We start from the raw sequence: 23,762 nt of genomic DNA, 5'->3' as shown, positions 1-23,762 counted from the left end.
GCAGAATTAGGGCCAGCAGTCCCTTGGCTCTTAGGAGGATACTATAAATGTATCACAGCATAGAGTAGCTGTCAGAGAATAGTAAATATTCAGTTTAAATTATTACACAGATTCTGCTCTTGCAAGTGTGTAGCTTAAAAAATACTACTCAGATTAGTGTAATTGGATTTGAATGACAGCTGCACAAGCGTCTGCTAGTAGCACACTATTAATGTGTGGTTGCATACTGACAACCAGTCCTCGCTCTGTGCTGGGATCATTGTCTAGCAGAAATTGGACAAATAAACCGTGCCGTTACTGTACACAATTAGGTTCAGAACTGACTCTCTTCTTTTATCATGTTTTTCCTCCTAGGAATTCTCCAACTTTCAAATCGTTTGAAGAGAAGGTTGAGACCACTGTCACAAGCCTGAAGGTAATGATTAGGAGCTGGGTTATGTGGCTGTGCTTGTTAAAGTGACAGCTTAGTCATCACTGTCATTTGTACCAAAGGCAGATTGGATTGCATCCTTCCATGAAGGATTTAGTGGAGCTGTAGTGCAATGAAAGAAAAGGAAGGCAATATGCAGAGAAATATTCTTTCTTTGCTTCTTGAATGCCAAGTAACAAACTAGATTGTCTGTCAGCTTAAATAAACAATCTCAACCAATGCCCCATTGAAACAGTGAGGGTCGGGTGCTTAGCTGGTGCGAACTGACGGATGGATCTATGCTGATTTACACCAGCGTTGGATCTGGCCCAGAGTTTTTTTTAATCGTTCTTTAAAATGTCAAGTACTAACTTCCCAGTTAATGTCAATCTTTCCTCTGGATTGCCTCAAAACTGTGTAAAAGTTTTTGTACTGAAGGAAAGGTAAAGTATGACAACCTTGAGCTACCCCGATGATTAACAGTTGATATATCAGACATGAGGCAGTAGCACCTTTTGGTGCTACCACATTAACAGAGCAGAGCATGGCACATTTAGAAGGAGCTAGCCTTTACACCGTGTGGAGGGTGAGCAGAGAGGCCATCTTCCAAGCCATCTCGTTCTTCTGATGAAGATGTGTGCATAAAAAATGCTGCTTGGTTCAGTGTGGTGTAAAGATTCAGTTGGATCACAAAGTGCATTCTTTCTTTGTGCTGACTAGAGCTATATTCATCAACCTTCAGCCTTGAGAAGAACTGACAATGTTCGTTGGGTGAGTGCCAGTGTCTGTTATGACACTCAGGTAAATATCCTTAGGTTAGTAAGAAGATGGCTTTATTACCCAAATACAAATTACAACTAAAACTCAAGGCTGCAAGTATATAGGGAAATCTAGTCTCATGGACACCATGATTGAAATGTTATAGCAGAGAAATTTCCAGTCCAGACCTGGAGGAAGAGGGTGTAACTCCTAGTTAATGGAGGGCTGGACTTGGCCTTGAGTGCTCCAGAACCAACACTTCCATCAATAAATTCTTAGAGCTGTTCTGTCATTTGAACATCTGAAAGATACAAAGTACTATGGTTATAGGTTTTTTTTATGGCCAATACATCACTATATCTGATTATTGAATTTACCTGCCCTGAAGCCTCACTCTACCAGTAGGAAGCTAATATACACAAGGCCAGTCCTGGGAACTGAACCCAGATCTCCAGGATCCTAGTCCAGTGCTTTAAGTATCCTTCCACCTCCTACTACACTTTCACTTATCTCTCTCTGCTCAACTGCCACCATCACCCAAAAGAAACCTTGCTGTCTGTTGGGGCTGTGTGCACACCCTACTTAATCTTTATCCTCCCCCATCCTATGCTTAATTTGTAATGAAAGGCTCAAGCAATTAATTGCAGGGGCTCAAGTAATTTTTTTACATTCAGAACTGATGCAGCAAGCCTAGAGGTACTAGGGCTCTGAACTGCCAAGCCTAGAGGTGCCAGGGCTTAGCCCTGGCACAAATTAAGCACTGCTCCTAGCATACACACTTGTACAAGGAGGTGCAACCATCGCATAGGCCCCCCGTGATGACCAAAGGCCATAGCAGGATCCTATGGGGTCTCCATTGTTCTCATGTCAGTCTCCTTTATCCATCAAGAAAGATTAGTGGGTTTTGTACATAATTATTTGCTTATAGTGAGGGTAGTTACCAGGCTTTTTAGCCCTGTTCAGTATTTATGCTCCACTAAGCCATTGTTAAGGCTCCCCTAAGCCATTCCTGCAATGTTGAGGGCCTACCTAAGATGGCCACAGCCAAGTCTACTGATCGAAAGCTGTGCACCTCCTGCTGCTCCATCACTGTCAAATGTATTCAGGGTCTGCTTCAGCCAGGGTCTAGTGTGTCAACTACACCAAACGAATGCAGGCAAGCCATCTCAGCTCACTTCTTAAAGGCAGTTCTGAAGGCATCATCCTCTGACACTGCTCTGCCTGAGGAACAGACACTGAGAGCTTGATCTCATTCTGCTGAGTTTGGAACAAGTAGGCAAACAGGGCCTTAGCTAAATCATCCCATGTTGAGTGCTGAGGGTGCAAGTAAACCACCATCTAGGAGCTCTTCAGTCTCACAATTGAGGTCCCCTAACCCCTGAGTCCTAGGTAATGGGTCAGCTCCTGTATCCAGAGCAACACTGAAGTCAATGCCAAGCTCTCATGGCAAACACATTGTATCTCAGCATTGTTTTTCTCCCTTGGCACAAAGGAACAAGAGGAAAAAACTGAGCCATGATTTTTCAGCACCATAGTGATGAGGGTGGTGGTGATAGCTGTATCAAGTGCCTCTTTTCCCATACATCTTCAGATAACCTAAGGTCTGCAAGAGTAGAGCTCCTCTACTTTCAACAGCAGCAGACTTTCCAGGGAGTGGGTCTGGAGGAGAGCAGTTACAGTGACCTAATGAGCCGCGGCCAGCCCATCGCTCACCCGTGCTGCCCGCTTCTCGCCGCCCCCATTGGCCTGGGACGGTGAACCGCGGCCAGTGGGGGCCGCGATCGGCCAAACCTGCCACATCAGCAGGTAAATAAAACTGGCCCAGCCCGCCAGGGTGCTTACCCTGGAGAGCCGCCTGCCGAACGTTGCCGACCCCTGCACTAAATCAAATTTTAATAAGCTTGAAATTGGACATTAAGCAGGACAAAGGGGCCTGAGAGTTATTGCCCAACTGTCATTGAAAATCAATCGGAGCTGGGCATCTAACTCCCTGGAGCTCCTTTGAAAATCAATCAGAATTTGCAGATGACAAAGCAGTGGGGGGAGGGGCAAGTTGCCAACACTTTGGAGGACAGAGCTAAAATTCAAAGGGATCTTGAGAAATTGGAGAACTGGACTATAGACAACAAAATGAAATTCAACAGCCACAAATGTAAGGTGCTATACTTGGGAAGAAAAACTAAACGTACAAATACAGACTGGGGGATAATTGGCTTGGCAGCAGCACTGCTGAGAAGAATCTGGGAGTTATGGTAGATCACAACCTGAACAATGCAATGGTTTTGCAAAAAAAAAGGCAAATGAAGCTTTAGGTTGCATTAACAGAGGAATAGCAGGCAACAGAACCACTGTATGCGGTGCTGGTTAGGCCTCAACTGGAGTACTGTCCAATTTTGGTCACCAATGTATAAAAAGGATGTGGAGAAACTGGAAAGGATCCAGAGGGGTTAGATTAGATGACACTTGTGGTCCTTTCTAAACCTATGGTTCTATGAACTACACGCTGGATCTCAGCTAGGGGAATCCAGTAAAGCAGATTTTATCTTTCACCTTATTTCTGTTTTTTAGCTACAGAGTGGACAAAAAAAATAAAATAATTGTAAATATATTTAACAGTTGTGTTTTTAGGGTGTCCAAATTCAAGTGCCCTATTGTCTGAGTTGCTTAAAATTTTGCTGAAAAATTCTACATCAGTCCTAGATCTCAGGCTAACATGACTTGTGGATTTCAGAAGTGGGTCCAAAATAAGGCTTATAATGGAAACTCGGTTGTAGTCTTAATCATAGAGCAGCCGCTTCCTGTTCATAATATGTCTACATATCTATAGTCAGCCAACTTTTTTTTTATATCTCATCTATTACCATTTGCAAATATCAATAAAGAGGGAATGTTTTGTAAACTCTCCTAGAATTCAGACAGATTTTCCATCTGGGGCCTGTATTGTTCAGGGCAAGGTACTTACAATCCTGTTACTTCATTTTATAGCTCTCTCAAACTAGACAAGCTGATCCTGCTCTTCATCATGTATCAGCAAATGAAACAAAGGATTACATGGGATTAACCCTTTGGAGACAAAGGACACAGTCCATTTAATTACGATCATTTTCCTAAGCATTCACTTGGCTGAGAGTCTGGAAAAGGCCTGCATTTTGGAAGGATGTAGAGAAACTAGAAAGGATCCAGAGGGGTTTGACTAGATGACACTTGTGGTCCTTTCTAAACCTATGGTTCTATGAACTACACACTGGATCTCAGCTAGGGGAATCCAGTAAAGCAGCTTTTATCTCTCACCTTCAGCTGTGGAAGGGGGGGGAAAATATCCTGCTCTATCCACAGACCTGAATCCACTTGCAGAAGTGATGCCCAGGCCAGAACTAAGGGACACTCTCCTGTTAATTCAAAGCAGCTCTTATGAAAGTCCTTCTTTAATTAAATCTAAATCTGCTGTTTGTGCAGCGGAGGACAAATGTGCTATAGTTTGCCAAAGCTTTATTTACAGATTAAACATCCTAGCCTTTGTATAAAACTGCTTTGAAGCAATATTTTCCTGACAAGATTTTAGCTTAGTTAGTTATTTTTAGTTATTATACTCACCATAATCCATGTCCCTGGAGACAGGTTGATGTTGGGCACTTCCTTCAGGTGCCTCATTCATAGGACTTATTTTATACAGAAAGCAAATTTAAAGGAACTTGGATCTGATTTTTTTAAAGGCTCTTAACCCAGTTTTAATTGTTTTCTCCAGTTATCAAATTGATTCTATTGACTTCAGTGGGTAACATCTATTCACTGCCCAATTCTGCCACCATTACCTACATTGAGTGGTACCTTATTCTGAACAGAGAGCCCTTGCTTTAACTACACAGTGAGCTGCAACTCAACATATTCAAGGGAGGAAAAAATCTAGTCCTATAGAGAAATAGAACAGACAAAACATACACACACACACCCATACTAAGGTTACATTTTCAAAGCCACCTAAATGATTTGGATGCTCAGTTCCCATTTAATGTAATGGGCACTTAATTTCCAAATACTGTAGGCAGCTTTGAAAAGCTCAGCCTTGATATTTAGAATGTTGTGTAGTTAAAAAACAAAAGTATCAAAAGCTCTGAATACAAGCCCATTGTATGCTTTGAAGTGCTACCTACGCTGCAGGGTATGAGAACATTTGCTTCCTCTATCTCCGTAGAAAAGTCAGTCAACTTTCTTTTAAAACAAAACATTGAAGGGTTTTTTTTTTTTGGGGGGGGGGGGGAATAAGCAAAATGGAAGGAGAAAAATCACTGTTTTCTTCCCTTATTTGCCATATTTCAGACGAAGGTTGGAGGGACAAGCCACAGTGGGGGGAGTTTTGAAGAAGTTCTCAGTTCTACTGCCCACGCCAGTGCTCAGGGCTCTATCACAGGCACTCCGCTTCCTGAGAACGAGGAGGAACTTCAGTGTTAGACTGTAGCCCCTACTGGCCATCTGTATCCGACCTGGTGAGACTTAATGTTTTCTATGCTTTCTTTCCACATCCAGCTTGAGACACGTGGCTTTGTAACCTCTTGAAAATGGCCTCACCCATGTGATACTGTAGTCATTCTTCCAAATGTATTGGTATTTTTACTAGGCCATTTTTACCATTAAGCATTTTTATACTCCATAGAAATTGCGCACACCATCATTTCTTAATGTTCCAATTTCTATAATGTAACCAAACAGTTCTTGCTTTATGGTATTTTCCCTCCAATTCACTCCGCACCTCTGGTCCAGTTGGTAATTTCTTTGTTTTTTATTTATTTAAAGGACTAAATGGGTTTTTAGTATGCATGTTTCCACCGATTATGTAACCCCTCTGTGCCACAGCAGACAGATGGGTCTAGGACTGTGCAAGGATTTCCGTTGCCAGCAATAGTCTGTACACCAGCTGTCCACCAAATTATACTAGTGCCCTTTACCGGGCATACAGACATGACCTGAGCTGCTTAAGGAGTCAAACAGAATCATTTGTTGTTACACTGATGTCTCTCTTTCTTTTTCACTTCCACAGCCTGTCTTTGAATTTCCTCCCCTAAAGAGGAGCCCAATTGTTCAGATGCAAACTAAGTTGATCAGTTACTGCAGTGGTCTCCAAAGTGGGGGTGCGCAGCAGGAGGAGCGCACTTTTTTTTTTGCTTTGCTTCGGCAGGGGGTGCGCGATCAAAAAAGTTTGGAGACCACTGAGTTACTGTCCCACAGCAGGAAACACTACAGTTGAAAAACATGTTCTGTTTGATACTGGGACCCAATTTCAGTATTAAACCAACAAACACAAACTGTACCTGTTTGCCTCCATACCATCTCCTTAGAAAGAAGGTCAGATTAATATGACTGAATAGTGTGAGCCTCATTAGAGTTAGAACCTTCAGAGAATCTGTATACAACAACTTAATAAAGATGTGCCATGCCTTTAGTTTACACTCCAGAGCTAGTACTTAGTATAAACCTTATATTTTATGGTATACTGGCTGAGTATGTGCTTCAGACTGGATCAAACTGTCCTGCTTTATTGCACTTCAGGGCATAATTCAATCTTCAAGAAGCCAGAATCATCTCTTAGCTTAGATGCAGCATGATTTGTTGCATCACTTTAAGAGAAGGAACAGTAAGGTTATTATAGTGCAGCCAGCCATTGGTGGCAGTAAAAGCCTATCACGTATAAACATGAATGTGGGGGGGAGAGAGAGAGGAATGTAGCCTGCTTTTAAAATAGGCCTGTTCAATTATCATACTGCAAAGCTTCAAATCAACTTTAGCCATTCTGTATCCAAGGTTTTGCTAAAAGCTTGTCAGGAAAATCCTGTATCAAAGTGGTTTTACAGGGGTTCTGTTTTTGTTTTTAACGTCTTACACTTAATTCTCCCATGTGACAAGTTGATTCTGAACACCTCTCAAATGTTTCTTTAATGTGATTTATTTTAATGTTACACAGAAAGCAAATTAATTTTTTTGTGACAATTTGCAAGTTTCTGTTGCAGCATTGTGCATAAACATTCATTTTATTTTTAAAAACAATTACATAGTTTGTGTAAATGAAGTTAGTGATTTTTATTAAAATGAGGTTTTTAAAATGAGCGTCTCTGCCTTGTGTGTTTTTATTAGCAAGATGCCCCTTGTAACATTTTATTAGAACAAGACTGTGTATTACAATGGAAATACAAAAAAAAGTTGCAGATGGATGGTTTGGGGCACCCCCATAGCTTATATTAGCTATCTGAAATCAGGTTTATTTTTCCCCATCATTGATAGTTAGAAACACACAAACCTGATTATTATTATAGCCATTTAAAATAGGACTATACCTGCTACTTGCACAGTGTGCAAGAATTCTAAAATGGCATTTTTATACCCAAAAAACTTGTGTATAAACATACCGTTGATGCCCAGTCTCTCTTCCTAACTATTAAAGTGGTGGGCAATTGAGACATCCATATGGGAAGTGGGAGAGGGTGAGGGCCAGGTTGTTTGGGGGACGCACAGCCTTCCCTACCCGGCCCTCCATACAGTTTGGCCTGAGGGCAACATCAGGGTTCCGAAAAAGTTTGCCCACCCCTCGCTTAAGTAGATAGAAAAGTTGTCATGGTCAGGACATATGATCATTTTACCATAGGAACAGGTAGTGACTTATTCTCACAGACCAGTACTGGACTATCCTAAAGGAAAAGGACAAGACATATGATTATTCTATGCTAGTACAAACCCAGGAGGTGCCATCATGCCCTTTGGTACCTGGAATGCATGTGTCCAGTGCTATTGGAAAAACAAGGCAGATTGGTTAAATCTAGTTTTAGATGACCTATACATTACTTTTTACTTGGCATTTGGAGTGTAAGGTGAATGCCACATGAGATGGCTTCTTGGAGACTGGTATCATATGGAACCTTTTTCCATAAATTGGACTAAAACTGGCTATTTGGTCTCTTGCATATACAGTAGAAGTAGAACCTCCAAGTTACAGACACCTTGGGAATAGAGGTTGGTCATAGCTCTGGCTCCAACGTCTAGCCTGGGCCAACTTGTCCCCCTCCTGACTGGGAATGGTGGATGCTGGTGAAATCAGTGCAGACCAGCAGGGGCTCACAGCTTTGCCTGCAAATCTCAATGTCTTCAACTCCTACCTGTGAGTAGGTGCTCCCCACAGCTACCTTGAAGATGCAGTATGGCCACAGTACCATATTTGCCCTTTTTTGGGATTCTCCACTGCTGCCTGATTGGTTACTTCCAGTTTCACATGGTGTCCGGTTGACCAGTCAGTCCATAACTCTGGTGTTTGTATTTTTGAGGTTCTACTGTATTTCATAATGAACAAAATTGGATCAAGCAATTGACTATACAAGTTAACAGGTTGCATCAAACTAAAAAAAAAGACACAACCCTAGTTACACTGTTTGATCTCAGGATAATTTTGCATTTGATATCATAGGATGCCAATTTCCCTTATCTATTTTTTTCATGGATTCCCAGCAATTAATGGAAAGAAAAAACACTCCTGAAACAATTAGTGATGCTGTAGCAGCAAAATAAATATTTTATTTTAGCTACAGAAGCTTTAAAATCAATCAAGTGCATGGCTCACTTGCTGTAGCAGCTATTTTTTTATTTCTTTCTATATTAATGGAAGACACAAGTTGGACTACTTCTGGGTGATTAAATTTTCCTGTAAAACAAAAAGAAAATTCATTATCATGCTCTTATTTCCCTTTATAATAATTTGTGCCTGGAGCAACAGTATAATCTGTTACATATTCTATCACAAAAGAAACCATTAGTACATATGTTTAATTGTGAACACTAGCTGTGATGTTTCAGGATTAACCATAGCTACAAAGAAGAGCAACTGTTCATCCAGAGTATATCCTGTTCCATATACTATTTGGAGGGAGGAAGAGTCTAAAAATTCATGCTATGGATCCTGATTCAGGCTGGTATTTAAACTTAAGGTTCAGGTAATGAGCATTAATTCCATGTTATACTCTGGATTTGGAACTGGTGCTCACAGTTCAAGAAGAGCTGGAAAAGGTTGAGCGAAAACCCACAGCAATGATTGACGGATTGGAAAGCCTGCCTTATAGTGAGACAAGGAGCTCAATCTGTTTAGTTTAACAAAGAGAAGGTTAAGGGGTGACTTGGTCATCTAAGTACCGATATAGAGAACAAATACTTGACAATGGGCTCCTCAGTCTAGCAGCAAATGGTATAACAAGATCCAGTGGTTAGAAGTTTAAGCTAGACAAAGTCAGATTAGTAATAAGGCATAATTTATTAACACAGAGGGTAATCAATCACTGGAACAATTACCAGGGGTAATGTTACCCTTCTTGTCCTAGAACCTATGAATCGTGATGGGCATAAGTACATGATTTCTTTTCTGAACTGGAGCCATAATGAGGTGTAAAAGTTAACAGGCATGTTTCATAGTATGTTATGCAGGTCAGTTGCCAAGAAAACTGGCTGCATATAGCCTTTCTGAAGCTTCCCTGGCAGGAGAAAAAATTAAATCATTGGATAAAGGCTTGGCAGCAAAAGCTTAAATTAAAGCTTGTCTGATGATTGGGCAGACTATTTGACTATAAGAATCTTTCATTTCTGGAAAGAGAAACACCAGATCAAGCTGATCTAGCTGGTGAGGGGTAGCATCTCCAGTTTCACAACACTGAGTTTGGAAGTAGGAACACTAATAAAATCGCAGCTAGGGATATAGTTACCACTTACACTTTCAGATACTTCATTCTGATGTTCTCCTCTATATACTGACTCACTGACACTGTGTCTAACTATATAGTGCCGGTTCTTTTATTCTTGTGTTCTTATTTTTCAAAACACGTTGTTCTCTCTCTTTTTGAACATAGCCCTTCATTAGTGTTAAACTCTGTATATAAAAGTATCTATTTTCCCTTATCCTGCAGAGATTAAGTAAAATGAACAATAGTAAACACTATAAAAGGGAACTGAACACAATACAAGCACATCTGAAGCAAGCTGTTCACTAGGCTTGATTCTCCTTTACATTAAGACTATTTCACACTGTTCTTACAATGTAAAGAGACTTTAAATGTGTATATGTAGTTTATCCCCACTTTCAGGCCTCTTTACACTGACGGCTAGATTGACAAAAATGACATAAGCCGCTAACTGCCACTTTAAATCCAAGAATCATGCCCCACTGGGATTCACAGACTCCTCTCTCTCATTTACAAAAATCAAATTTCATACCTGAAGTTGAATCATAAAAGTCCTGCAGTCTTCCAGGCATTTTTTCCAACTCTTCATACTCAGATGCTTGGAGTATCATCTCACACTGATCCAGCTCTTTTACAAATCTGGCTTCTGCTGTAGACTGGTGTTCATATTCCTGAACAGATGTGCAATTAGAGAGATTTGATTCGCTATGCTGGAACACACCGTGCCAGAACTAAAAGGCCTTTTTTACACTTCGAATTTCTTCATCTGCATCACAGATATTCAAGAATACAGTAGACCTCATGTCTTTTTAAGGCTCTGATTCAGCAAAACATTTCAGCACATGCTTAAGTTCCACAAGACTTAACACGTTTGTGTGCTTTACTAAGTAGGTATATTATTATTCACATGCTGCAATGCTTTGCTGAATCTGAGCTCATATAAAGAAACCCCAGAATTTAGATTCATTAAAAATCCTTGGGATGCAGGCTTCAGAGAGCTTCTGGAACTTAGACAATGTAATTCCTTGCCTCCTCCACTTTCAGATCCTTGAGTTCTTCAGTCCAGTCCACTTCCCGAACTAGTGCCCTTAATTTTTTGAAGTTTGCCCTTTTGAAATCAGGGAACCTAGTTGCAGACCTATTTTTGTTTATCCTTCCATTTAGTTTAAATTGAATTAGCGCAGGATCACTTAGACCAAGATTATTCCCTACAACCAGTTCTTCTATGAGGTTGAATCTAAAATGGCATCACCTCTTGTTGGTTCAGTGACTATCTGGTGAAGAAATCTGTCAGCTATCACATGCAGGAAAATCTGGGCCCTACCGTTGTCAGTAGCACTTGCCCTCCAAGCTATTGCTGGGAAATAAAGTCTCCCACAATTATAAGACTTCCAGTAGTATTTATTTCATTAAAACATTAGAGATCTCTATCCATAGACAAATCAGATCTTGAGGGTCTGTAAGATATCCTAAGCATTAGCCCAGAGGAGCCTTCTTCCCCAGTGATTTTGACCCAAACAGACCCTTTTATCCATTCCATCACTTTTAATTTCTTTACAGTCTACCTCATCATTACACTCCACCACCTTTACTTCTGTCTTTCCTGAACAGCAAATACTCTTCAATAACTGTACTCCAGTCATTACTACGATTTCATCAGGTTTCTGTTATCCTTATAATATATGGGTCCACTTCCTGCACCAGTGGTTCTAGTTCCTCCATTTTGCTATCCAGCTACTTGCATTTGTCATTGTTCTCAAAAGGTATTTTTTAAATCTGTCATTCCTTCTTGATCATTTTAGCTTAATCTGTCTGAGCTGCTAATGTCTTTGTATCTCTTCCTATTTTTTCCTTTTAAGTCCTTTGATTTCCTTGTTATTTCCTCCCCCTCTCAGTTGCATGCAACAACTCCCACTGATTTTGAGGAGAACTGTGCACAAGTGAAAGCAGAATTTCACCTACTAACCAGAGAACAGGTGCCTATTTGGGCAGGGCCGTGAAACAAACAAAGAGGAAACTGGGCTACCATTGGAACTTACAGCCCTTAAAACAGAACTTCTAGTTCCCATGATGTGGGAAGCATGAACACTGATTAATATACATTACCTCCTGCCTCTAACAAGACAATAGTGGAGCTGTCATGCCTAATGGCAAGATCCTAATTTGTAATTCCAGCACATTTGTGTTCAGATAATGAACTTGTCATGCTTAACTGGATGTGTGACATATTCTGCTCATTTATTATGTTCTTTGCTCTAGGTTCAAAATCGGGGATCTGGATTTTGACAGCAGTGAAATACTAGTGTAAGAATCAATTTGAATTCAAATTACATTTTGAAATTTCAATTAAGCTTTAATTATTAGTTGATTTGAAGTCTTCATTTTAACATTTTTATATCCCCCCACCCCACTTTTTTTTTTTTTTTTTTTTTTTTTTAAGACTAGGGCTTTTCTTCAATTCACATTTATATTTAAAATGCTGTTCAACACTGCCTCTTATTTTCATGAATCTATTTAATCCTATTATTTTATATTCTGCGTCTTATCCATTCTGTCAGTAAACTTCACGCTTTTGTTTGGCAGTATCATAAATGATAACTTTATCATGGTGTCTTCTTGCTCAGAAATGTCTGTCTCAGTGCAATATATTAATCATGGGTAACAGATTGATCAATTGAGAATAATTTTATACTTGCCTCCTCATGCACATAGTACAATGGGGGCTGCTCACATTGCAGGTCAGTTTACTCTAATGAAGCACTGTACCATATTGTAATTACATGTACAGTGTCTCCACGCGAGTATTTGAATTTCCCTATACTTCTAACAGGAAGTAATTGGTTTCTCAGACAACACAGAATAGTAGTTATTGACTTAAATTATGACTATTGTAGTTGTAGACATTAAAAATTAAAACTAGTGGGGAAAGAGGGAAGTAACTCAGTGTGCTAATGTCCTCATTTGCCTCCAGTGAGTTACATTCACGTCCTAAATTAGGTTACAAAGTGAAAACCGCTTTGGTGGTCTCCTTCTGGTACCTCTTTCTTCACACTTCAAAACCATCCATCCGGTTGGCACAAATGGAAACAAGTGACGGTCGGCTCAAGGACCAAGCTAATGAGGATGTCACAAGTCAGGAACCAGCTGTACTGTCAGAGCTGTGGGAGGATCTTCCACAAACCCTGTCCACCCTATCTCCAGCTCAAACCTGTACTAATTCATTCTCACTTTCCACAGGGAACACTGAAGTCAATGGTATTGCCTTTGTATAACAGAGTAGATTTTTGATTGAATATTTCAAAGATTTTTTTTTTTAAACAGAACTAGCTGCTTAGCAGCAGTGAAGGCTAGGGTTTGTGTATATTTTCAGTGTGGTACACTGATACCCCTATTCATGAAACCAAATGCTGATTAAGTTACCCTGAAGGTAGAAACAAAAATAAATGATACAAATAACAATATGAACTACAAAATGTGCATATGAGAAATGATATCTAATGAGAAAGGTAAAAAGCTAATGTGTGCTGTAGTTAGATAAGGTGGGGATGGGGAATCAGCTCCTGTACAAGTCGGGACAGGAGCCCAAGGCCAAAAAAAAAAAAAAAAAAAAAAAAATGTATGTGAGAAATCCCATGGTATAGTTCAACTCTGTCTGTAATGACTTCCTGCCTGTTTGCTAGAGGAGTTTTCCAGTGAAAAAGGCTAAAGGAAAGGGCTAATTTTATGAATACACTATAGTATTCCATGATTCATTATTTTAACCTTGGAATGTAACTTTGAAAATCCAGTTCTGCTGTCACTTAAACCAATACAACCCAATTAAAATCAATGGAGATATAACTGTGGGCAGAATTTATCTTCAAATATCTGGAAACCTATTTAAATACAATTCAAGTGGAACAGGAAGAATATCAGTATTAAATGCAGCCTCAGATTACAGAGGTCAAGGACTGCACACCTACCTGCTTACAATAAAATATACAAAAACAGACAATTGGTGAGGGAAAATTACTATATAATGGAAACATATGTTGGGGGAAATAATAGCTTTTTTTTCCCCCCCCAACACAAATTTTTGGGGGAAAGCAGCCTAATGTTTCCTGACTTACAATTAATGCAAGATCACAATATTCTAACATATCACCTCTGTATGTATAACAGATTCTCTAGTATAAAGATAAGGTATTTTCAGGTCAACATGATCATTTTTCAAATTTAATCCATATTATAATTTAATTCAAATACCACCTATTATTTCACTGTATTACTTCCCAATTCATATTTCATTTAGTTGAAATTCTCATTTAAGATATTGTGGAAGTTAAAACCATAGTCCTTTTTAAGGTTATGTTGCTTATGGAACAGCACTGTCTGACCAGGTAAATACACATACTGGGCCAAATCCCACCCTGTTATGTAAATCAATCCCTAGAATGCAGTGGGGCTACACAGGTATAAGAGCACAATTTGGGTCATTATACCGAATTATTTTGTTTCCTTTATGAAAAAGAGTTCAGAAAGTTGCTGCCATACAAACGTACCCCCAAAGAAAAATTCCAAACCCATCTTGCTCTAAAGATTTTAGAAAAAGATTATGAACGTCACTAAGCATCAAACACCATGAAAATAAGACAATTGGTTGGTCCTGTTATCAGCAATAATGTGGAATAAATGCATCAAGTGATTTATACTTACTTCCCAGAGTTCATAGATTTCTTTTCTCAGGCCTTCTGATAGCAGCTGGGTCAAATGTTTCATAGCTGCCTGAAAGACAGACTCCTGCTTTCATTTGGCCATTATCTGAGTACAATATCTTTTCCTTTGTTTTCTGGAAAACAATTTGTCCACCACCACCTTTGTATAAACAGTGAATCATCTCTCTCTCCACAGCTGCACACGTACCGTACTAACTCTGCTAATGAAACAATAAAAGCAACGGGTACAGAATAGCTTCTGCACCCCAGACCTGCTCAATAAATTGCAGAGGACTAGCCTCAAGCAGCAGAAAATAATCTGAAGCACCACCCACTGACCCCAGGTACCAGATATTGTTTAACACTGTTTTGATGCAATACCAAATTATTGGTATGAACAGTGGAATCCTCTTTGCATGTTGTTCTAACTAATCAATTTCATTCTAGTCCTACTCTGTTCCCCAGTAATACTTGGGTCCTAATTGGAAACAAACAATAATAAAAGCAAGGCCAAGTTTTATGCCAATATACAGTTATGTCAAAACTTACCACTCAAGGTGTTATTTTATACAAAGATAGCACTTCAGAAGTATAAATATTTAGGGCTCAATCCTGCACCCGAAGAAATCAATTACAAGACTCCTGTTTGCTTTAATGGGACCAGGAGGAGCAACAGGCACGTAGGGCCAGATTTTTATAGGTATTTGGTGTCCTAAAGATGCAGACAGCTCCCTAGGCCCTTTTCCTACTAGGCACCTACCTGCATCTTTAAGCACCTAAATGCCCTTAGTCTGGCCCTTAGTGGAGAAACATTCCCAGCAGGCACTAGGGAAACTAATTTTTTTTTTTTTTTTTAAAAGAGCACACTCCAAACAGGTACATAATAGAACAGTCAATGTTACAGTGAATAAAGATAGCATTTAAAGAACTCTGAATAGCCATTTAATCTTTTAAGTCCAATCTTCTTTTCACCAGGAACATATTGCTAGAATTATTTTTTTTTTAAATCTAAATAAAACAGTAAGCATAAGAGTGGCAGAGAATTCACTGTAAGCTTGTTTTTCTTTTAGACTCTTTAAACAACTTATTTGTATCCCTTGGAAAAGATTATTAAGTAAGGTGGTGCCCTCTAGCTGTAATTGTAGGAAAACTTTTCCCTTTTAGCTTTAAATAATACAGAGAGCCAGAAAGGACAAAACTGTGATTAATGGATATGTTTGTGCCCATCATTAAAGCCAAAGACTATGTACTCAGACAGTTGCATTTGTTTGTCTGGCTCACTGATTACCTGCCACACAGGCGTACTGTAAGAATAATCAGGTAAAGTTTGTATGATACTTTGGAAGTGTCCAGTGCAGAGGTTTTCAAACTGGTGGTTGTTACCCCCACTTCATTTTTAATTTGTAAGGGGCAGTCACACTCAGAGGCTTGCTATTTGAAAGGGGTCAACAATACAAAAAGTTTCAAAACCACTGGTCTAGTGCCATGTGTCAAGTATTAACTATCTGTCCCTCTCTCTTCTGACCTGTGCCTCTACTCCCCAGAAAATAAGCATGGACATACATGAGCAACTTCACTAACATCTCAGACTACTGAAAATCCAGTCAATTCATTTGGCAGGTGGCTGATGTTTGGGTTCTTTCAAAAAACTTCCCTTTTATTATCCTGCACTTTGTAGTGTTATGTAGACAAGCCAAATTAGCAGGGTTTTTTAGTGCTACTCCGTGGCATACATGCACAAATTCATGTTCTATATTATGTTGTTTTGGGGGTCTCCCCAATAACTAGTTGTTCACCTCTACAAATAAAGTGCAAAGCCTTTACAAAGTTCTACAGAGTACCAGGCTGCATCTGCAACCATACCAACCTCCTCTCGCTGATGTTTCTCCTCTTTGGAGATGTTATCTGCAGGTGCTATATCTCCAACAATGCATTCAGCCATATCATGAACCAGAGCTAGCCGTACACATCTGATAAGGAGAGAAACACTGCATGATTAGCCAATAAACTTTACTGCTTATTAATAAACAAAGTGTAACTATATTGATAAACTCTCCCTCCCCCTTATATTATAACAGATCAGTATTAGTGAAATAATTTTCCATCCCATAGTATATTTGAATCCCAATTTCTAGTTACTGTTATGTATGAAAAGATATTTGGATAGATATCCAAAACCAGAAAGCCTTGTTGGGGGTGGAAGGTGTGTGTGTGTGTGGGGGGGGGGGGGGGGGGGGAGCAAAAGATACTAAGTGACAACAGTGTAGTTACCTAGCATATCATTTACCAATCCCTACCGCATAAAAGCTAAGGACATTATCCATTATACACTACTCACATGATAACAATGTTTGCATTTACTAAGTATAAAGATATAAGGAGCCCTGCCAAATTCAAATGCCATCTGACAAAATACACATATATTATGTAGCTAAGTTAGCAATTCATGGTGGCACAGCCCAGCCTTCTTTAACAGAGTGCAGTAAAAAGCATTAAAAGCAATCAGCAAATTAAGTGCAAATTGCAAGACTAGAACGCAGATCTATGTAACGCACTAGGGCTCACAGGCTTCCAGCTAAGTCAGTGAACCTCTCTGTGCCGTAGCAACCTCATCCAAAAAAATGTGGCTGTCAATGATGCTTTGTGCTCTGAGCACATCCTGTAGATCTCAAAGCACTTTACAATGGTGGGTAAGTATTATTAGTCTGATTTTTCAGTTGGCTTCAAGTTCATTCATTCCTCTGGCACAATGAAATAAGAGTGAAGCTTGCTCATGCAGGAGACAGCTTCTCAGGGTCCTGCCCAAGACTGTGGAATGAACTCCCCCAGAATCTAAGAACCATCACACACCTCACCACCTTCCGATCTACATGCAAGGCACATTTTTTTCCCCACTTTGCCTTCTCTAGCATATACCTATAGTGGGAGCGGGGCCAGGAGGTGGAGGAAGAGGAGGGAGAAAAAAAATGTATATTTTATTTTTTAAAACATTTCACTGCACGCACTTCCCCCCAGGAAAGACCAAGAAGAAAAACATGTGACAGATGTTAGTAATGTTGCTTAACGCACTTACTTGAAGGCACTGAGATACTACTGTGCTGAGCATGATAACAGAACAGGGCAATTATTAAGTGCATCCAGTCCCAGCTTCTGGCAGTCAGAGGCTTAGGGAGACCCAGAGCATGGAGTTGCGTCCCTGATGATCTTGGCTAAAAGCCATTGATGGACTTATCCTCCATGAACTTATCTAATTCTTTTTTGAACCCAGTTATAGTTTTGACCTTCAAAACATTCCCTGGCAATGAGTTCCACAGGCTGAGTGTGAGTTGAGCAAAGTAATACTTTTTTATGTTTGTTTTAAATCTGCTGCCTATTAATTTCATTGGGCGACTCCCTGGTTCTTGTGTTATGTGAAGGAGTAAATAAACCTTCCTTATTCACTTTCTCCACACGAGTCATGGTTTTATAGACCTCTATCACATCCCCCCTTCGTCATCTCTTTTACCTGGTACTGAAATTAGGTTTACCAGCTTGTAATTGCCAGGATCACTTCTGGAACCTTTTTTAAGAATCAGCAATTATATTGGGTATCCTCCAGTCATGTGGTATAGAAGCTGATTTAAGTGATGGGTTACATACCACAGTTAGTGGTTCTGCAATTTCATATTGGAGTTTCTTCAGAACGCTTGGGTGAATACCTTCTGGTCCTGGTGACTTATTACTGTTTAATTTATCAATTTGTTCCAAAACCTCCTCTATTGACACCTCAATCTGGGACAGTCCTCAATTTAATCACCTAAAAAGAATGGCAATCTCCCTCACATCCTCTGCAGTGAAGACCAAAGCAAAGAATTAATTTAGCTTCTCCCCAATGGCCTTCTCTTCCCTGAGCCCTTCTCTTCCCTGAGCCCCTTTAGTACCCTCAGTCATCCAGTGGCCCCAGTTATTGGCAAACTTCCTGCTTTTGATGCACTTAAAAAAAAATGTTGCTATTAGTTTTTGTATCCTTAGCTAGTTGCTCTTTATATTCGTTTTGGCCTGCTCAATTATACTTTTACACTTGACTTGCCAGAATTTATGCTCCTTTTTATTTTCCTCAGTAAGATTTGAATTCCAGTTTTTAAAAGATGTCTTTTGGTTTCACCACCTCTTTTCCTCTGTTGTTTAGCCATGGTGGCTTTTTTTTATTTTTTTTATTTTTTTTTGGCCCTCTTGCTTTTTTGGGGGTTGCGAGGGGCAGGAGAAGAGAGGCAGGAAAATACATTTAGTTTGAGAGAAATTTTAAAAAGTTTCTATGCAGCTTGCAGGCATTTCACTCTTGTGACTGTTCCTTTACATTTCCATTTAAGTAGCTTCCTCATTTTTGTGTACTTCTCTTAGAAGTTAAATGCTACTGTGGTGGGTTTCTTTGGTATATCTCCCCCCCCCAGGTTGTTAAATTTAATTACATTATGGTCACTATTACTGCACATCTTGGACCAGATCCTGTGCTCCACTTAGAACTAAATCAAGAATTGCCTTTCCCCTTGGGGGTTCTAGGACTAGCTGCTCCAAGAAGCAGTCATTATTGGTGTCTAGAAATTTTATCTGTGCATCCCATCCTGAGGTGACATGTTCCTAATCAATATGGGGATAGTTGAAATCGCCCATTATTGTTACATTTTCTGTTTTTGTAGCCTCTCTAATCTTCCTGAGCATTTCACAATCACTATTACCACCCTGGTCAGATTGTCGGTACGGTAGAACCTATAGTTACGAACACCTCAGGAATGGAGGTTGTTTGTAACTCTGAAATGTTCACAACTCTGAACAAAACATTATGATTGTTCTTTCAAGAGTTTACAACTGAATATTGACGTAATACAACTTTGAAGCTTTACTTCAGAAGAAAAATGCTGCTTCCCTCTTCCCCCTTTTTTTGTAATTTATGTTTAACACAGTACTGTACTGTATTTGGGTGGGGTTTTTTTTCTGGTCTCTGCTGCTGCCTGATTGCATATTTCTGGTTCCCAATGAGGTGTGTGGTTGACTGGTCAGCTCGTAACTCTGAGGTTTTACTGTAGTATATTCCTACTACTATACTCTTGTCATTCAAGCATGGAATTTCTATCCATAGAGTTTCTATGGTATAGTTTGATTCACTTTTTTTTTTTTATTATTTAAGCTATATTTGACTCTATGCTTTCTTTCACGTATAGTGTCACTCTCCCACCAGCACGACCTACTCTGCCATTCCTATAGATTTTGTACCCTGGTATTACCACATTCCATTCTAGCAAGTTTCTGTGATGCCTATTATATCCATATCCTCATTTAATACCAGTCATTCAGGTTCACTCATCTTAGTATTTAGACTTCTAGAATTTGTATACAAGCACTTATAAAATTTGTCAGTATGTAGTTGTCTGCCTCCATGTGGAGATGAATGGGACTTTTCCCTTTGTTTCTCTTCAGTTCCTATCTGTATTTTGTCAACTTCTATCCTCTCCTCTCCTCTTCACTAGGATGTAGAGTGTCCCTGTTAACAGAGCATCTCCTAAGGGATGCCTCTGTCCAAACTGTGTGCTCCTCTGCACCTGTTGGCTCTCCCCAAGCCCATAGGAGGAAATCTGTTCCACCTCTGCCACAAATTAGCTATGGAACTTCTGCCATGTCATTCAACTCTCTGGGCCTGATTCTACAGTGCCTTGCACCTCAAATTTATTGACATCTGTGCAAAGCAAGTCTAAAATGCTACCATTCTGATGCTATTGTTTTATAACCTTTTCACACTCACTTCTCACTGATGTCAATAACTACACAACGTATAAGGCAGTAGACAATCAGGCCCTGTGTTTCTGAGTTATCCATTGAAAAAGGATCCATGTATGTTCTCTGCTAGGCCAATGGACCATTCTGGTGGGCAATGCAGGAGTCAGTGTCAGTAACATGATTTAAAGTGGTTTATACTTCCTGAAGCTTCATTAGAAAAGATGAGTTCCAAGTTACAGAAGTCTATTATCATCAATTCAGAAAGGTGACAAAGCAAATATGATACTGTACCACTCTTGACAGCTGATACAATGCTAATTATGTTTTCCTTTATATGCTAAATTAATTACATTTTTTTTTATTTCTCTCAAGTGTTAATAGAATCTCTGTCAAAAGCTACATAAAATATGGATTTTGCTTCACCATGCACTTCAAACTCCTCTTTGAACAGGATTCTTCAGCCTTCTTATGTACATCTCTTGAGAGAAATCAAGCTGGAACTATTCTGTGTTAGCAGCCTGTCCAAGCCTCCACTTTTAACTAATAAAACAACTCCTCAGTCTTCAACTCCAGAAGGCACATAGCAACTTGTGAAAGAATGGAAAAAATATCAATGTTGATTCCCCCTCTGTATTCTAAAACTCCTTGCCAGGGTGTAATGAATAATTAGTTCTCAGTTCCCAAATCTCCAGACAGGCCTAATCATCACCATTAGTATTCTTACCTGTCTTTATTAAGTTGTTTATCTTCAGTTACCAAAGCCATGACTGCCATCCTGTACATATGATCTGATACACTCTCTGGTTTCTCTACATTCCTGTACACCCAGCCTGTTCGTGGTACTCTCTGCTTGGAGACAGTTTTAACAATATAAAACATTTGAATAAACGTTCTGAAGAATTTAGCTTAAGAGATACCAATGGAAATTTGTTCCATTACGGGTAACCATTTCCTTCTCATGCATAAATGAAGCCTCAATGTTAGTGAAAAATAAACGTTACAAAGCCAGAGTTAGTTTGAAAGTACAGGCGATTGATCCTGTGACAAACTCTATTGCAATATACTACACACACAGCACACACCACTAGAAAATCTGTCCTTTTCAGCTTTCAGAGACCATTTCAGCTTGATTAACCACACGCATTCAGTATGAATAAATAATATTCAGCATTTAAATAGCACTATACCTCTTCAAAGCATTGGTCACCCATTAACTACTGTAATTAATCTTCACTCCATCTCTGCAATGTAGGTGTAATTTGTATTATCCCCATTTTACAGAGGTGGAAATTGATACTAGGTACTGTTAAATTACTTGCTCAGAGGAACTAGAATTAGGGTTTGTCTTCACTACCCGGCGGGTAGAAATCGATCTCTCGGGGATCAATTTTATTGCGTCCCGACGAGACGCAATAATCAATCCCCGAATCGACACGTGTACTCCACCAGCACAGGTAGGAGTAAGCACCATTGACGGGGGAGCTGCGGCGGTCGATTTGCCACCGTCCTCACAGCGGGTAAGTCGGATCAGATACGCAAATTCAGCTACGGGAATAGCATAGCTGAATTCGACGTATCTGAAATCGATCCCTCCCCCCGTAGTATAGACGTAGCCTTAAATTCAAGAGCTTCTGAGGTAAGCCCCATGCTCAGTCAATGACACTTTTTGGATCAGCCTTCCATCCCTCAGCTGTCTGCCAACCTGCACGTGTTTCTGCTTCAAATGGTTTTTGCCAGGACCACTCTGTTCTATACTGGAAGCAAAAATCTTTGGGTTTGGCTAAAAACGTTAAAGCTGGGGCTAAAGAATTTTTCAATTGATCTCATATTTTAATACGTCCTGGTACCTAGAGCCAAGTCCAGAGAAACATATATTGCATGTCTCTAGCTAACTATAGGGACTTGGATCCAGGCTGTAGTCAGGGCCAGCTCCAGGCACCAGCTTGCCAAGCAGGTGCTTGGGGCGGCCACTCCAGAGAGGGGCGGCAGGTCCAGCTGTTCAGCGGCAATTCGGTGGACAGTCCCTCGCTCTCGCGGGGAGCGAAGGACTTCCCGCAGAATTGCCGCCGCAGATCAGGACTTTTTTTTTTTTTTGCGCCACTTGGGGTGGCAAAAACCCTGGAGCCGGCCCTGGCTGTAGTCCTATAACCCCCTGAGGTGTCACAAGACCAGTGGTGCAGGCAACACAAACGAGTCAAGGAAACCTAGGAGCAGCATATGCTTCAGGCAGGCTCAAGTACATAAACTCCTGCAGAAAAAGACGACGTGAGCTGCTGCACTCACTCAGCCTTCACTGGAAGCTAAGAAACTAACATACAAAATGAGATACAGCAGCAGCCGGGTTCTCAAGCAGAATTTTCTCTAACAGATCACAGACTGATTTCATTTTTTTATCCAGAGACCTGCACTGACATTTAGCTCAAGAGCGCTAGAATTGACCCACCTACCGACATTTTAAATGGGAGTCGATGGAGGAAGGGATGTGGACTCAAGTGTGATCCTGCAGCAAATTCCTCGCAGGGGTCTATTAACTGACAAGGAAACCAGGCACTAGGCTTTGGTTAACTGAGCACAAGACTGGGAACCCAGAGCTCCCGATTCTAGCCTCAGCTCTGCCTCCGACTCGCTTCTGTGGCCTTGGGCCAAGTCAGTTCCGCTCCCCCGGGCCGCGAAGGGGAGGCGATGATACCCGGCACCCCCTCGCGGGGCAGTTCTGGAGCCTGGCCCGGGCATTGCTACCGGGGGTTAAGCCCCGTACCGAGCACACTGACCCGGCGGGCACTTGGCGAGGCCCAGCTAAAAAGTCCAGGCAGGCAACTGAGCTCACCCCCCCCCCCCGGCTCTTCACGCCCTCCCGCCCCCCACCCCGGCCTCAGCGCCGTCACCTTGAGCTGCCCCACCAGCCTCAGGAACTGCAGCAGGCTCCCGGCGGCGCCGCCCAGCGGGGCCGCGGCCATGGGGCTGCCGGCGGAGCGGGCCGGGGAAGAAGCAGCGGGGCTCGCGGAGGCCGCCTCGCGCGGGGCTGCAGCTGCTGCCGGGACCCGCCTCCCCTTCCGCTTTGTCCCGGGCGAGCTCAAGCACCCGCCGGCGCCTTCTCCCCCCGCTGGCCCTGCAGCGAGACGTTGCCGCCTGGAAGACGAGGCGGGGGGCCCAGCAATGGCCGAGACACGCCAAACCCTAGTGCAGGGCTGGGGCGGGCCGGTGAGGAGCCGCCCCCTGCGCCCGCCCCTCGCTCGTGTGACCGCGGACCTGAAGAGCTGCCGGGCTCCTCTCCCGGCCCCTCGAAGTGGCTGAGCACATTTTGCACCGATCTGCTGGGAAACTGAACACGGGTGAACTGAACATTTCCGCCCTCACCAAAGCCGAACTTGGCAGAAAGTTACCAGTGTGTAATAACAGAGAGTTATAGTGCAGCTCGGATCAGAGGCGAATGGACTAAACCAG

At 41.1% G+C, this 23,762-nt stretch overlaps 2 protein-coding genes across 8 annotated transcripts in view; one reads left to right on the top strand and one right to left on the bottom strand.

Moving 5' to 3' along the window:
* The window catches only part of TPD52L1 (TPD52 like 1), a 112,936-nt gene that overhangs the window by 64,481 nt on the left and 24,693 nt on the right, over positions 1–23,762 (top strand). For 2 of the 5 annotated variants that reach the window (XM_054022399.1, XM_054022398.1), the window contains 2 exons: positions 355–415; positions 5,486–7,267. In XM_054022399.1, coding sequence (XP_053878374.1) covers positions 355–415; positions 5,486–5,617 — 193 coding nt within the window. In that variant the 3' untranslated portion in view covers positions 5,618–7,267. Of the gene's footprint in view, positions 1–354; positions 416–1,129; positions 1,211–5,485; positions 7,268–20,690; positions 21,036–23,762 lie in introns of those variants that run through there. The other 3 variants (XM_054022396.1, XM_054022397.1, XM_054022395.1) reach the window with 3 other exon arrangements.
* On the bottom strand, positions 8,695–23,526 carry HDDC2 (HD domain containing 2). Of its 3 annotated transcripts, none has more exons than XM_054022401.1 (6): positions 23,204–23,526; positions 21,043–21,164; positions 16,435–16,537; positions 14,569–14,652; positions 10,406–10,544; positions 8,695–8,849 (listed from the first exon to the last, which is right to left on the bottom strand). In XM_054022401.1, the coding sequence occupies exons 1-6, from the start codon at positions 23,273–23,275 to the stop codon at positions 8,752–8,754; spliced, it is 618 nt and encodes a 205-aa protein (XP_053878376.1). In that variant the 5' UTR covers positions 23,276–23,526; the 3' UTR covers positions 8,695–8,751. The 3 variants fall into 3 exon arrangements, with proteins under 3 accessions (XP_053878376.1, XP_053878377.1, XP_053878378.1); XM_054022402.1 differs by having other exon boundaries at positions 14,569–14,637; positions 23,204–23,524; XM_054022403.1 differs by lacking the exon at positions 23,204–23,526 and adding an exon at positions 22,766–23,111.

Source organism: Malaclemys terrapin, chromosome 3 (assembly GCF_027887155.1).
Source record: "Malaclemys terrapin pileata isolate rMalTer1 chromosome 3, rMalTer1.hap1, whole genome shotgun sequence".
Taxonomy (NCBI): Eukaryota; Metazoa; Chordata; order Testudines; family Emydidae; genus Malaclemys; species Malaclemys terrapin.
The sequence above is the reverse complement of the archived record's forward strand: the minus strand, read 5'-3'. Positions and strand labels throughout refer to the sequence as shown.

Excerpts from the sequence above, each read along its gene's own strand:
- HDDC2 (XM_054022401.1), bottom strand. The coding sequence starts at position 23,275 with ATGGCCGCGGCCCCGCTGGGCGGCGCCGCCGGGAGCCTGCTGCAGTTC. Across the intron at positions 16,538-21,042 it reads AAACAACTTAATAAAGACAG|ATGTGTACGGCTAGCTCTGG; the intron begins GTAAGAATACTA and ends TCTCCTTATCAG. Across the intron at positions 14,653-16,434 it reads AGAAACATCAGCGAGAGGAG|GAGTCTGTCTTTCAGGCAGC; the intron begins GTTGGTATGGTT and ends AAATGAAAGCAG.